This window comes from Prionailurus bengalensis, chromosome B3 (assembly GCF_016509475.1).
Source record: "Prionailurus bengalensis isolate Pbe53 chromosome B3, Fcat_Pben_1.1_paternal_pri, whole genome shotgun sequence".
Classification (NCBI taxonomy): Eukaryota; Metazoa; Chordata; class Mammalia; order Carnivora; family Felidae; genus Prionailurus; species Prionailurus bengalensis.
Genome location: NC_057355.1, coordinates 7,016,571 through 7,031,764, shown reverse-complemented (window position 1 = coordinate 7,031,764; position 15,194 = coordinate 7,016,571). Strand labels below are relative to the sequence as shown.

The 15,194-nt window shown below is 54.1% G+C and overlaps 1 protein-coding gene across 4 annotated transcripts in view; it reads left to right on the top strand.

Moving 5' to 3' along the window:
• The window catches only part of ACAN (aggrecan), a 68,808-nt gene that overhangs the window by 36,412 nt on the left and 17,202 nt on the right, over window positions 1-15,194 (top strand). For 3 of the 4 annotated variants that reach the window (XM_043554707.1, XM_043554704.1, XM_043554706.1), the window contains exons 7-12: window positions 1,201-1,602; window positions 3,677-3,851; window positions 4,373-4,500; window positions 5,505-5,798; window positions 7,900-8,109; window positions 10,961-14,740. In XM_043554707.1, coding sequence (XP_043410642.1) covers window positions 1,201-1,602; window positions 3,677-3,851; window positions 4,373-4,500; window positions 5,505-5,798; window positions 7,900-8,109; window positions 10,961-14,740 — 4,989 coding nt within the window. The remainder of the gene's footprint in view (window positions 1-1,200; window positions 1,603-3,676; window positions 3,852-4,372; window positions 4,501-5,504; window positions 5,799-7,899; window positions 8,110-10,960; window positions 14,741-15,194) is intronic. The other variant, XM_043554705.1, reaches the window with a different exon arrangement.

Below are 15,194 nucleotides of genomic sequence, written 5' to 3'. Positions count from 1 at the left end.
CCAGGGGCCCCAGCAACTCCCGTTTTCACTAGCTCCTGGAAGAGTCACGTAGAACCACTGTAGGCACCAGCATCCAGCCCTGTCTCATCGTCGGCTCAGAATAGGGTTAAAAGCACGAGCTTTAGAGTCTGCGCTTTCTCAGATTTGAATCACAGCCCTGCCAACGTTTACTGTGAGGCCGGGGAAAGCCTCGCCTTCCCCATCTGTCTGAGGGGAAGGTGGCGGGGCCCTGACCTGGAACCATGCCGCACAGGCGGGCACTGTTACCCACCCTCTTAAATCAAATGTGCTTAAAAAGACGGGCTTTTTAAAGACGCACACTTAAAATGTGCTTTAAAAGACGCACACTTAAAAAGAGTGCGGGGGGAGAGGTTTGACAGGCAATTTATTTTGAAAATTTAGACTAAAACCTTTAAAAATGAGATTTTTCTCTTATAGTCCACACAGTCTAGGTTAGAATCACAACCCCATGCTAATTCTTAGAGGGGGAAAAAACCCCAGTAATATGGGGCTGCATCACTTTATGACAAAATTGATGATGGTGTGATGGCATAGCTCACTTCACGTTTGACCGTCATAGCTGGTCTTACATGAAGATGGCTATTTTTGCATAAGTAATGAGGATTTCCCCCAAAGCCTCTCTTAACCTTTCAGTATCCTTAACAGCTTTTTCAAAGTGGTAGCACCCTTGTGGATTTCATCTTTCTTAAATTAGGGGCTGGTCGTTTCTGCCAGACCCTCGTTTGCTCACGACAGAGACACGCAGGTGCCTCATGTCACTTTTATCCGTTTCGTGAGCTCCCACATCTTTGGCAAGGTTTTCCAGTTCCACTTTGTAACTGATTTACAACGTCCTATTGGCTAGTTACAACGTCAGATGGTCAACAAGGCACCTGGACGATAGGTAAGGAGGCAATGGGTGTTGATCAAGAACAGATCCTGGAGCTGGACTGGTTTTCTGAGCGGTGAGCTGCTTGGTCAATATCTCGTGCTATGATGATGTTGCGTTCTTTTGCAACATGGAAAGGCCTCCTAGAATGAGCGCGCGCAGAGTTGAAGCCGCCCGCAAAGGGTCCGGCAAGGTGCCGAGGCACCGTGAGTTTTCCTCCCCCGGTGGGGGAAGCCGGTGGATCCGATGCCCGTCTCCCTCAAGCCAGCCCCAGGCTGAGCCCCTAAAGCCGGTCTTTCCCCCTGCCCCAGGTGAAGACTTTGTGGACATCCCAGAAAACTTCTTCGGGGTGGGTGGTGAGGAGGACATCACCATCCAGACAGTGACCTGGCCTGATGTGGAGCTGCCTCTGCCCCGAAACGTCACCGAGGGTGAAGCCCGAGGCAACGTGATCCTTACTGTGAAACCCATCTTTGACGTCTCCCCCACTATCCCGGAGCCCGAGGAGCCCTTCACGTTTGTCCCCGAAGTAGGGGCCACTGCCTTCCCTGAGGCTGAGAACAGGACTGGAGAGGCCACCAGGCCCTGGGGTGTCCCCGAAGAGTCCACGCCTGGCCTGGCTTTCACCGCCTTCACCAGCGAGGACCATGTGGTGCAGGTGACCGCAGTCCCAGGCGCCACCGAGGTTCCCGGGCGGCCACGATTGCCAGGGGGTAAGTGCCCGCCCCTCAGGGGGCCGCGTGGGGGCTAGGGGCAGGTGGAAAGAACTTGGCCTTAGGGATGTACCTTCAGCTTAACTTGAGACCTGGGCCAGGGCTTTCTCCTGTCAGACTCGGTTCTCCTTCTTGGTAAAAAAGGGGGATGGGCCAGAGCGGTGACCTCCACGCTTTTTTGCCACAGAGCATTTCCTTCGAATGAAGTTATAGGTAGAAACCAGACTGTGTCAAGCAGGTAAAGATGCCACATGGGTCTAGGTGAAGTCGAATAAAGAACTGGGCCTCTTTTGTCCAGGGGTCCTTCTTGCCCCATCAGACACCCCCAAAGAACAGAGCCACTTGAGACCTTCTACAAAGGTGACCCCAGGGCTTCTCACAGCGCTGGCCTTCCAGGACAGGGGTCAGCAAACCAAGTTCTGGCGGCCAAATCCAGCTTGCCACCTGTTTTTAAATTTTTTTTCAATGTTTTTTTATTGTATTACTTTGAGAGAGAGAGAGAGAGAGAGAGAGAGAGAGAGAGAGAGCAGGGGAGGGGCAGAGAGAGAGGGAGACATAGAATCCAAAGCATGCTCCAGGCTCTGAGCTGTCAGCACAGAGCCTGATGTGGGGCTCGAACTCCTAGACCGGGAGATCATGACCTGAGCCAAAGTCAGACACTTAACCAACTGAGCCACCCAGGCGCCCCGCCACCTATTTTTATAAGGCCCACAAACTAAAGATAGTTTTATAGTTTTAGATAGTCGGGGCACAAAGTCAAAATAAGAATAATACTCTAATATTCTGTGACGTATAACGAAAATTATATAGCATTCAAGATTTAATGTCCACAAATAACGTTTGATTGGACCAAAGCCACACCTATTTGTCCACATGATGTCTGTGGCTAATTTAGGACTGTCATGGCAGAGTTGAATAGTTGTGACAGAAACCACTGAAGCCATGAAGAGTGAAATGTGTCCTGTCTGGCCCTTTCCAGAAAATGTCGGCCAACCCCTGATCTAGGATGATGGTGTTCCAGGTGTTTAAGGAATGTCTGGAGACTTTGGATGTCATGTCACGTAGAGCTCAGCTGTTCCCCATACTCCAATCCAAGAACCAGAAGGACATTCTGGGGTGGCTTAACTAAGGGCCTTGGTGGTGTCCCCTCCTGGGGGAAGAGCAAATAGTCACTGTCTTCCACCATCACACACATGATGCCACCAAGCAGGATTTCAGCCTGAATTGCCCAGAGAAATACAATATGTTGGGAAGGAGAAATTGTTTGGAAGTTCCGGGGGTAACGCCAGCGATGGCCAGGTCTGAGGGTTGGCCCGGGACTGGGAAGAGCCCCACTGGCCACCATGTGAGAAGGCGCCAATGGACGGATGGGCACCTGCCACAGGACAGAGGATGTGGGATTTGCAGCTGTGATATAACCTGGCCGATCACCCAGGGAAGTGTCAAAAGCAAATGTGTGTGCGGCTGGATACAACAGGGAAGGCTGAGTAAATGGGGGGCTCAAGGACGGGGCCCCTTTGGGCACCTGGCCAAAGCCATGAGGACACTCCCCAGAATGTGCCCGGTGCACACCCACAAAAACTCTCACAGCCACTTTCAGAGAGGCCGCCCACACCCCGGCCCCTGGGCCAAGTGGAAGAAATGCTAACGGTTGATGTATTCCTTAGCCTTTTCTGTATTTTCCGAATGTTCTGTAATGAACGTGTGTTCTTTCTGTCATGAGAAAAAAATGAGTTTGTTTTAAAGAGTAAAGGGACAAGTGAGCAGTCTGGGAGTGAGGGGCCCAAAGAGGAAGGTTGGGGACACCCAGGGCAGAAGAGTCATCAGAGGCTTGCTCAGGGAGATGGAGTTCAGGAGCAGCTTGAACAAGCAGAGGGAACCAGCTTGGTTGAGAAGAGGATCAGAAGCAGGAAAGGAAGGAGGGGGTGAAGGGAAGTCACTCCTCAAGGAGCCAGCGCTCCCTCCACGCCCTCAAAGCCATGAGGACCCGCCCCATGGGCACCGGCATGGTGGAATCCAGTCCCTGCCCTGAGCCTACCTCGTCTCTCCTTCTCTCCCTCCCCTCCCCACCCAGGGGTTGTGTTCCACTACCGGCCAGGCTCTGCCCGCTACGCCCTGACGTTTGCGGAGGCTCAGCAGGCCTGCCTGCGCACCGGGGCAGTGATCGCCTCCCCGGAGCAGCTCCAGGCCGCCTATGAAGCAGGCTACGAGCAGTGTGATGCTGGCTGGCTGCAAGACCAGACTGTCAGGTGAGGGATGAGCCCAGCCCCGCTTCCAGCCCAGAACCGTGAGGGGTCGGGCTTGGGGAGCCAGAACCTGTCACGGCACCCAGTGCACAGTGGGCACCCAATACACTGTGCAATAATGAATGAATTCATGACTCCATGGCCGCTCCCCTAATTTCTCTCCCAGAACGAAGGCATATTATCCTGAGTCGGTGGCGAAGGGCCCCAGGTGACATTAAGTCCTTGGTCATTTACCCCCAAGGAACAGGGAGGGAGAATCTCTCCTCGAGGCCCCCCGCCCGGGTCCCCTCCAGCTTGACCCAATGCCCTTCTATACAACCGGCTCTCTCCTGAACCCAGGAATCCCCCCAGGGGCCTCCAGACCCTTTCCTCAGCCACACGGGGAGCTTGCCACATAAGGGGACTGCTGTCACTGACAGTACACCCTGCCAGAGTCCCAAGAGGCCTGCCAGCCTCACCCCGGGCCCTGCCTCTCCCGGCCCCTGGAATAGGCTTTCAGGTGCCCCTCCTGCCCTCCTTTGCAGATACCCCATCGTGAGCCCACGAACCCCATGTGTGGGTGATAAAGACAGCAGCCCGGGAGTCAGGACCTACGGCGTCCGGCCACCGTCCGAAACCTATGATGTCTACTGCTACGTGGACAGGCTCGAGGGTACAAGCCACATTCTCGCATTTGGGGCCCCAGCCAGGCAGGGGGCTGGTGGAGAGACACAAAGAGGAGGGGGAATTACCATCCCCCCGGCTCTCTTCCCACCCAGGGGCAGAAAGGCCGGCCCAGCCCCTCTCTCGGGCCAAGTTCCTTCTCTCCCTCCGGAATGGTTCATGTGGGTCCCCCAGGATTGCAGGCGAGGTCTCCACCATCCGCCTCTCGGAGAATCCCAGTGCCCTGGAACAAATGAAAGCCTCTGAGAAGTCCTGCAATAGAAAAACCTCTTTAACTTTGCTTAGCCAAGTGCCCAAGCTTAGTCAACCACAGACATTTTATTTTGTTGGCGTTTCACGTCTTTTCGTTTCAATTATAATCATCAAATTACTATCCCATAGAACCCAATTTTGGAAATGCTGGCATTATTCTGGAAAGATTTTGGTATAGCCACTCACCTGTTTTGGGGACCTGGGGCAGGTTACTTAACCTCTCTGGGCCTTGGTTTCTTCATCTATAAAATAGGGCTGATTGTGCCTCATATCAGAGATTTCTTTGAGTATTAAATGAGATATGTATGAGAAGGGCCCGGTACAGTAAGTGTCCACTAAATGTGAACCTCCTCCCCCCAGTTCAGACAAGCAGCTGGGTACAGTTCTGGGTGCGGGGACCGAAACCCCAAGAGTGGCTACAGGACCCACCCCTCCCCTCGAGGAGCCCCCAGGGTGGGGGTGGGGGTTGCAGGTCCACAGCATTCGGGTACTCCATGCTTAAGTGCTGTGGTGTAGGGAGCACAGGGGGTCGGAGGGAAGGTGCCCAAGGGAATGCCTCTCTTAGCAGAGGAGGGGGGTGCCCAAGTGTGACGGGGCAGTCTAGAAAACAGAGAAGGAGGGAGGCTGTTTCCATGTAGAGTGACCAACTGGCTTCAATTCTCTTGCCCCGGCCCCTGGGTGAGCTGAGGCTGCTCTGGCTGTGGACATGAGGGTCACACCTGCACCTGCCTCTGCCCCCAGGGGAGGTGTTCTTTGTCACACGCCCGGAGCAGTTCACCTTCGAGGAGGCCCTGGCATTCTGTGAATCCCACAACGCCACACTGGCCTCCACGGGCCAGCTCTACGCCGCCTGGAGCCGGGGCCTGGACAAGTGCTATGCTGGCTGGCTGTCCGACGGCAGCCTCCGCTACCCCATCGTCACCCCGAGGCCCTCCTGTGGCGGAGACAAGCCAGGCGTGAGAACGGTCTACCTTTACCCCAACCAGACAGGCCTCCCAGACCCACTGTCCCGGCATCATGCCTTCTGCTTCCGAGGTACGTGTTCTCACCTCTCCTCCAGCCTCCCTTCTGCCTGGGGGTGACTCCTCTGGCTTCACCCCTTCACACCTTCACTCCTGCCCGCTGTCCCCATCCATCAGAGCAAGGAGGGAAAAGTCAGTCCCTCTGGGGCAGGGCCAGCTCCGGAGCTAGCATGATCTTGAGCGTTGACCCCAAGGCAAGTACATCCTTCTCAAGTTCCTCTGAGACAGGCAGAGAGAGGCGAGTGAAAGCTTGGGCTCTAAAACCAGGTTGACCTGAATTTTGATTACAGTTCTTCTGCGTAATAGCTGTGTGACCCTGGGCAAGTCACTTAACCTCTCTGTTCCTCTGTTTCATCTATAAAATAGTGATGTAATAGTTCCTACCTGAAAGGGTTGCTGTACCGATAAACTGGGATAGTGCACACAAAACACTTGGCATTGTGCTTGGGACATAGTAAATTCTCAGCAAATGTTAGCTTTACTGTTGTAAATAACACCCATATACACATGCACATACATATATACTGTTTTAATTTGTAACCCTTGCCAAAGTTTCTCCTGCTTCCAGATATTTTTGTGAGGAGTTGAGTCCAAGTGTTCTATTACGCTTCACTAAACACCAGAAACTCAGATTTTTAATTGACCTGTGCTGAGGACCCAGTGCGGATCAAACCACCCAGTGCGGATCAAACCACTTTACTAGCCAGTTCCGAGAATTCTGTCATCAAACGGCCCAGGGGGTGTGGCCAGGGCGTGGCCAAGGCTTAGGGCGGGGCTCTGAAGGGATGAGATCGGCGGGTCTGAAAGCACTGACTGGAACCTAGATTGTAGTCGCAGCCTGAGCCATGTTTTATACATGATGCATCAAAGCTGAGTGTCTTTGTAGCTTCCTGTGAATGTAGAATTATTCCAAAACAAAGTTAATGAAAAATAAGACCTGAGCTTTGCCAAGTTTCTCAGACTTCCAGGGTCACCTTTTAAAACCCAGCTCGGAGAAAGCTCAGCTCCGCACCGCCAGCCTCACGAAAGCCAAACCCCTCCCAGAGGATGATGTGTCGAGGCTCTTGTGCCAGTACCGCTGTCGGGGCCCCCGGGCAGCAGAAGCCACACCAGTTAGTCTCCCTGTAAATGTTTACCCATGCACCACCCCCCCCCACCCCACCCCCCCACCCCCGCCTCCCCGTGCACAGTCCCCGACCTTCCGTGAACTCGGCCTTTTCTGTAACTGCCAAGAGGTTTTGGCCTCTTTCTCGACCAAGCCCACCTCCGGTTTCCCCCAAACCAAAAGAGTTACCCCCAGTCAATAAGTCCCTCCTTCACCCTCCAGTGCTGGGGTGACTTCATGGATTTTAAATCACCGCCTCCTATTTTTGACCCATAATTTCTGTCCCCAGGAAAGGCAGCGTCATGCCGTAGGTGAGAGCGGGGGCTGGTGCCAGATGCTTTCCTTCAAAGACTAGATCTGCCTCTTTTTTTTTTAATTTTTTTTTAATGTTTATTTATTTTTGAGACAGAGAGAGACAGAGCATGAACGGGGGAGGGGCAGAGAGAGAGGGAGACCCAGAATCGGAAACAGGCTCCAGGCTCTGAGCCATCAGCCCAGGGCCCGATGCGGGGCTCGAACTCACGGACCGCGAGATCGTGACCTGGCTGAAGTCGGACACTTAACCGACTGCGCCACCCAGGCGCCCCTAGATCTGCCTCTTATAAGCCACTGACCCTGGGCGAGTCATTTAGCTCTGTGCCTCAGTTTCCCTAGCTGTAAATGATATAGTACCTATCTCATAAGGCTGTTGTGGGATAAAATGATTTTATATACATAACACCTTTAAACAATGCCTGGCATGTATAATAGATTCTGCAGAAGAGATGTCCCAGACCGCCCTGAAATAATGTGTGTGCTGATGGTGTGTGCGTATCGAAATTGTGTAATTCTGTCTTATTGAGGAAGACAGAAGCCATCTCACTGGGTTTGGGGGAGGGGGGGCTGTCGAGGTCTAGCAAGGTTTTTGCACCAGCCTGGCCCCTCTCGGAATCTTCTAGTCCCCCTTGAGAAGGGCCAACCTGGGATGGGTCACTGGTAGAAGGAATTCTCACCACCCTCATCTCTTTAGGTGTCTCAGCAGCGCCCTCTCCAGGAGAAGAAGAGGGTGGCACAGCCACGCCCTCCGTGGAGGACTGGATCGCTACCCAAGTGGTGCCTGGTGTGGCTGCTGTCCCCTCCGGAGAGGAGACCACGACAAGCCCAGACTTCACCACTGAGCCAGAAAACCAGACGGAATGGGAACTGGCCTACACCCCAGTGGGCACTTCCCCACCACCAGGTCTGTGTGGCTAGGGCTCTGGGGTGTGTCCTAGGGTGGGACATGTGCTCTGTGTCCCCAGCCCTCTGTGTCACACTAGCTGAATGTGCTGCTCCGGGCAACGTCAGCCCCCGCAACTGGCCTCTAGGACAACGGTCAAGGGAAGAAAGGGGCAGCCTTGTTCATAAAGCACCTCTCACTCTGTCTTCCTGCATTTACACCCCTACCTTCCAGCCTTTTAAAAACTCTCTTGTGGGAGGATCTCTAATAGAGGGGTGAGGACCCAGAGGGGTAGTTGAAAGTGTGACCGTGACCTGTCTCCTTGCTTTGTTCCTCCTTCTATGTGTCTCTTCTGGGCCAGGCATCCCCAGCCAGAACTTCCTGAGCCCCATCTGTCCTGATAAAATCAGATGGGACTCGATGGGATGAAAGCTTCTAGGCCCCTCACCCTGTTGGAAAAAGTGTTTTGTGGCCATAAGGGAAATGCTGGCTTACAGAAAGATTAACAGGTTTCCTCACTGCAGACCTTCTCGGGGCCATTGGATATGCTAATATTTATTTATATATTTATATTTTGAGAGAGAGAGAGTACCAGCAGGGGAGGGGCAGAGAGAGAGGGAGAGAGAGAGAATCCCAAGCAGGCTCTGCACTGTTAGCACAGAGCCCGATGTGGGGCTCGAACTCATGAACCGTGAGATCGTGACCTGAGCTGAAATCAAGAGTCGGACGCTTAACCGGCTGAACCATCCAGGCATCCCCGCGTAAGGCTGAGTTAAATGCACAGTAATGTGTGTGTGCTTAGTAGAGTCACCTCACCCAGGGGCACGTTCATTTGAAGGAACGAGTCCATCAGAGCTTCCCAGTTCCTCATCTAGTCACTCAGTGCACTGTTCCCCAGCAATTCAGCCGTGCTCGGCGCTCCTCTGGGTGCTAGAAACGCAAAGCCTGGCCTCCCTCCATGCCAGAAGGTGAGGGTGCATCAGTGGAGCCGGTGGGATTCTGGCCCAGAGACCTCACCCAGCAGCCACACCCGCCTGTGACCCTTTCCTTACCTCCCCCTTCACCAGGACAAAAATAACAGTCCTCTTTGGCTTGAGTGTGTGGCTTGGCACAGGATCCTGGCAGCAGCTAGTGGGAGTTTCCACGGGAAGGGGCTCCAACGGACCCATAGAAACATTTTGCAAACCGGTTCCCTACCACCTTGCTGATTGACCATATCAGGAACCATCTGTACTGTTATTAACTCTACGTCCTTTTCTTTAAATTGACTTGCTTTTAAAAAGAAACCTAACAAAATGGGGCCCCTGGGTGGCTTAGTCAGGTAAGTGTCCGACTTCAGCCCAGGGCATGATCTCATGGTTCGTGGGTTCGAGCCCCACGTGGGGCTCTGTGCTGACAGCTCGGAGCCTGGAGCTGCTTCGGATTCTGTGTCTTCCTCTGTCTCTGCCCCTCCCCCTCCCCTGCTCATGCTCTCTCTCAAAAATAAATAAGCATTTATATACATATGCCCAACTAAAGTCCTCTTGAATGCCACGACTGCTATCCTGAACCCCCTACCCACCGCCAAGATTCTGCCTGGAGGGATAGCACCCACTGCGCTCAGGCTCTCTACCTAAGAAATGAGCCCAAAGGAACACGCGAGGTCCAATCCCAGCTAGGTTGTTTTTAAATGCCCAAGGAAACAACATGGAAAGAAAAATAATGCAATCATGATTATTTAGCATGATGGGGCTTCTTTCCTCTGTTTTCCAAATCCTCTGTAATAGCACTCTCAGAATTGAAAAAGTTGATGTACTTGATGTATTTTTGCAAACAACACCAGCTGGCCTCCGCTGCCTTGAAGGGATGGTTTTGGATGAATGATTCTCAAACTTGAGGAGTCATCAGTGTTGTCAGGGTTTGGGGGTGGGGGAGCTTATTAAAAGATAACATGCTGGGGCACCTGGGTGGCTCAGTGGGTTGAGCGTCCAACTTCGGCTCAGGTTATGATCTCACCGTTCGTGAGTTCGAGCCCCGTATCAGGCTCTCTGCTGTCAACCGGTCAGCATAGAGCCCAGTTCAGATCCTCTGTCCCCTTCCCTCTGCCCCTTCTCTGCTTGTGCTCTCCCCAAAATAAATAAATATTAAAAAAAAAAGATAACAAGCTGGGGTGCCTGAGTGGCTCAGTCGGTTAAGTATCCAACTCTTGATTTTTGCTCAGGCCATGATCTCATGGTTCCTGAGATCGAGCCCTGGGTTGGGCTCTGCACTGAGTGTGGAGAGTGTGGAGCCTGCTTAAGGTTCTCTCTCTCTCTCTCTCTCTCTCTCTCTCTCTCTCTCTCTCTCTCTCTTCCTCTTCCTCTCCCTCTCCCTCCCTCCCTTTGCCCCTCTTCCCCACTCGCACTCTCTCTTTCTCTCTCAAAAGAAATAAATAAACATTTAAAAAAAAAAAAAAAGACAACATGCCGCCCCCACCCCAGACTCCCTGAACCAGTGGGACTGGGGTGAGATCTGAGAATCTGCTTTTCTATCAAGCTCCCAGACAATGCTGGTGTTTGTTGCTGGTTCAGAGACCACACTTTGCAAATCATGGATTTAGATAAGAGATCCAAGTCTGGAGGTGCCTGAGAGGTGCCCTTGATTACTTTTCATGGGAGCCAGGCCCCTACTTCCATGGGGATGGCATCCCCTGGAGCCTCACAGAGCACAGCGGCCAGGTGAGGCGCTTCCTGGTCCCCTCCTCCCTTGCCTTCCCCAGACACTGAGCAAGGCTCCACTAGAAAATGTCTAAACACACCTCTGAAGCAACATTTTGCTGTGGAAGGAATGAGTGAGCTTAAATAGGGCAGGGTTACTAAATCCACACCTCATCTTTCTTCTTCCTTTCTTCCAGGGATCCCTCCGACGTGGCCTCCCACCAGCGCAGCAACAGAGGAGAGCACAGAAGGCCCTTCTGGAACGGAAGTGCCCTCAGCCTCGGAGGAGCCGTCCCCCTCGGAGGAGCCAGCCCCCTCGGAGGAGCCCTTCCCCTGGGAGGAGCCATCCACACTTGCCCCCCCAGTGCCCAGTGGGACTGAGCTGCCAGGCTCTGGGGAGGCATCCGGGGTACCCGAAGTCAGTGGTGACTTCACAGGCAGTGGAGAAGTTTCAGGACGTCTGGACTCCAGTGGACAGCCCTCAGGGGAAATTTCAAGTGGACTTCCCTCTGGAGATCTTGACTCCAGTGGTCTCACCTCTGCAGTGGGCTCAGGCCTGCCTGTGGAAAGTGGACTGGCCTCCGGGGATGAAGATAGAATTACAGGGCCCAGCATTCCTAAAGTTGGAGGTGAGGGCCTGGAGACCTCTGCCTCTGGAGTAGGAGACCTCAGCGGGCTGCCTTCTGCAGAAGGTCCAGAAGTCTCTGCCTCTGGAGTAGGAGACCTCAGTGGACTGCCTTCTGGAGAAGGTCCAGAAGTCTCTGCCTCTGGAGTAGAGGTCCTCAGCGGGCTGCCTTCTGCAGAAGGTCCAGAAGTCTCTGCCTCTGGAGTAGAGGTCCTCAGCGGACTGCCTTCTGGAGAAGGTCCAGAAGTCTCTGCCTCTGGAGTAGAGGTCCTCAGCGGGCTGCCTTCTGCAGAAGGTCCAGAAGTCTCTGCCTCTGGAGTAGAGGTCCTCAGCGGGCTGCCTTCTGCAGAAGGTCCAGAAGTCTCTGCCTCTGGAGTAGAGGTCCTCAGCGGGCTGCCTTCTGGAGAAGGTCCAGAAGTCTCTGCCTCTGGAGTAGGGGACCTCAGCGGACTACCTTCTGGAGAAGGTCCAGAAGTCTCTGCCTCTGGAGTAGAGGTCCTCAGCGGGCTGCCTTCTGGAGAAGGTCCAGAAGTCTCTGCCTCTGGAGTAGAGGTCCTCAGCGGGCTGCCTTCTGGAGAAGGTCCAGAAGTCTCTGCCTCTGGAGTAGAGGTCCTCAGCGGGCTGCCTTCTGGAGAAGGTCCAGAAGTCTCTGCCTCTGGAGTAGGGGACCTCAGCGGACTACCTTCTGGAGAAGGTCCAGAAGTCTCTGCCTCTGGAGTAGAGGTCCTCAGCGGGCTGCCTTCTGGAGAAGGTCCAGAAGTCTCTGCCTCTGGAGTAGGGGACCTCAGCGGACTACCTTCTGGAGAAGGTCCAGAAGTCTCTGCCTCTGGAGTAGAGGTCCTCAGTGGGCTGCCTTCTGGAGAAGGTCCAGAAGTCTCTGCCTCTGGAGTAGGGGACCTCAGCGGGCTGCCTTCTGCAGAAGGTCCAGAAGTCTCTGCCTCTGGAGTAGAGGTCCTCAGCGGGCTGCCTTCTGGAGAAGGTCCAGAAGTCTCTGCCTCTGGAGTAGAGGTCCTCAGCGGGCTGCCTTCTGGAGAAGGTCCAGAAGTCTCTGCCTCTGGAATAGGGGACCTCAGTGGACTTCCTTCTGGAAGAGAAGGTCTAGAGACCTCTGCCTCTGGAGTAGGGGACCTCAGCGGGCTGCCTTCTGGAGTAGAGGGTCATCATCCAGAGGCTTCTGCTTCTGGAGTAGGGGACCTCAGTGAATTTTATTCTGGAGGGGAGGGTCTGGAGACCTCTGCTTCTGGAGCTGAGGAACTCAGTGGGTTGCCTTCTGGAAAAGAAGACTTGATTGGGTCAGCTTCCGGAGACTTGGACTTAGGCAGAATACCTTCTGGAACTCTAGGAAGTGGGCAAGCTCCAGAAGCAAGTGGCCTTCCATCTGGATTTAGTGGTGAGTATTCTGGGGTGGACCTTGCAAGTGGCCCATCCTCTGGCCTACCTGACTTTAGTGGACTTCCCTCTGGATTCCCAACCGTCTCCCTGGTGGATACTACATTGGTGGAAGTGGTCACAGCCACCACTGCAAGTGAACTGGAAGGGAGGGGGACTATTGGCATTAGTGGTGCCGGAGAAACATCTGGGCTGCCCTTCAGCGAGTTGGACATTAGTGGGGCAGTTAGCGGACTCCCGTCAGGAGCTGAACTCAGTGGCCAAGCCTCTGGGTCTCCTGACACCAGTGGGGAAACATCTGGATTCTTTGGTGTCAGTGGACAGCCATCAGGATTTCCTGACATCAGCGGGGGAACATCTGGGCTTTTTGAAGTCAGTGGGCAGGCATCAGGGTTTTCTGGGGAAACATCTGCAGTGACTGAGCTCAGTGGACTGGTCTCCGGCCAACCAGATGTCAGTGGAGAAGCTTCTGGAGTTCTTTCTGGCAGTGGTCAACCATTTGGCATAACCGACCTGAGTGGGGAAACATCCGGGGTCCCTGGTGTCAGTGGCGCGACCTCTGGAATCCCTGACCTGGTTCCCAGTGCCGTGAGTGGCAGTGGCGCATCTTCTGGCATTACGTTTGTGGACACCAGTTTGGTCGAAGTGACCCCAACTACATTTAAAGAAGAAGAAGGCTTGGGGTCTGTGGAACTCAGTGGACTCCCTTCAGGGGAGGCAGGTCTGTCAGGCACATCTGGGATCGTGGATGTCAGTGGACAGTCTTCTGGAGCAGTTGACTCCGGCGGGTTTACCTCCCCGCCTCCAGAATTCAGTGGCCTGCCAAGTGCAGTAGCTGAGGTCAGTGGAGAATCCTCCGGAGCAGAGATCGGGAGCAGCCTGCCCTCAGGAGCATATGACGGCAGTGGACTTGCTTCTGGTTTCCCCACTGTCTCTCTTGTAGACAGGACTTTGGTGGAATCTGTAACCCAGGCCCCAACAGCCCAAGAAGCAGGAGAAGGGCCTTCGGGCATCGTGGAACTCAGTGGTGCCCATTCTGGAGCACCAGACGTGTCTGGAGACCATTCGGGATTTTTGGACCTGAGCGGGCCGCAGTCCGGGCTGGTGGAGCCCAGTGCGGAGCCATCAAGTACTCCGTATTTTAGTGGGGACTTTTCTGGCACTGTGGATGTAAGTGGCGAATCTTCTGCGGCCACGGGCACCAGTGGAGAGGCCTCAGGACTTCCAGAAGTCACTTTAATCACTTCTGAGTTCGTGGAGGGTGTCACTGAACCAACTGTGTCCCAGGAACTTGCACAAAGACCCCCTGTGACACACACACCCCGGCTTTTCGAGTCCAGTGGAGAAGCCTCTGCGTCTGGGGAAATTAGTGGAGCCACCCCAACGTTCCCTGGGTCTGGGGTAGGATCGGTCCCGGAATCCAGCAGCGAGACACCTGCCTTTCCTGAGGCTGGAGCGGGGGCTTCTGCTGCCCCTGAGGCGAGCGGAGGGGCTTCCGGGTCCCCTGATGTAAGTGAAGCCACCTCCACCTTCCCCGACGCTGATGTGGAGAGAGGCTCAGGCCTGGCGGTGAGCGGCAGCACCTCAGCCTTTCCGGAAGGCCCCGGGGAGGGCTCGGCCACCCCGGAAGCACGGGAGGAGCCAACCACCACCCACGATGTGGGCATAGAGGCATCGGGCTGGGCTTCGGCCACTCCGATGGCTTCTGGAGACAGGACTGAAATCGGCGGAGACCTGTCTGGTCACACGTCAGGGCTGGACGTGGTCATCAGCACCAGCGTGCCGGAGTCTGAATGGACCCAGCAGACCCAGCACCCTGCAGAGGCACACCTAGAAATCGAGTCCTCAAGCCCCTTGCACTCAGGAGAAGAGACCCAAAGAGCCGAAACAGCCACCTTCCCCACAGATGCTTCCATCCCAACTCCTCCAGGAGGGACAGATGAATCCGCGGTAACCGTTGCAGGTATTGTTGGGATTTCTTTTTTTCCTTCAATGTGTTCAGGGAGTTCAGGCTGTAGCATAGTAGGAGGCAGTGTAAATTCAAGCTTCACTACAGATTAGCTGTGCAGCCTCAGGTAAGTTTCTTAACCTCTCTGAGCCTCCCCTGTAAAATGGGAATAGTACCCGGGACTATTAAACAGGCTATAAATATATACCGAGCAAGCACTTAGCGTCCTGCTTCTCACACGGCACACACTTAGTGATTAGTGGTTGTTACTGTTACAGTGGCGTTACATCACAAGAACATTGATATGTGAATTCAACTATCTGTACTTGGCAGAGGGAGAGAGGAGGATGACTGTTTACACGATGCTAGAAATTCTACTCACGCCCCTTCCCCGTGGAGTTTCTCTTTCTTCGTGAGAGGAGAGGACGAATCTGATGACATCTATGCCCAGATATGTATTTCGTGTAGG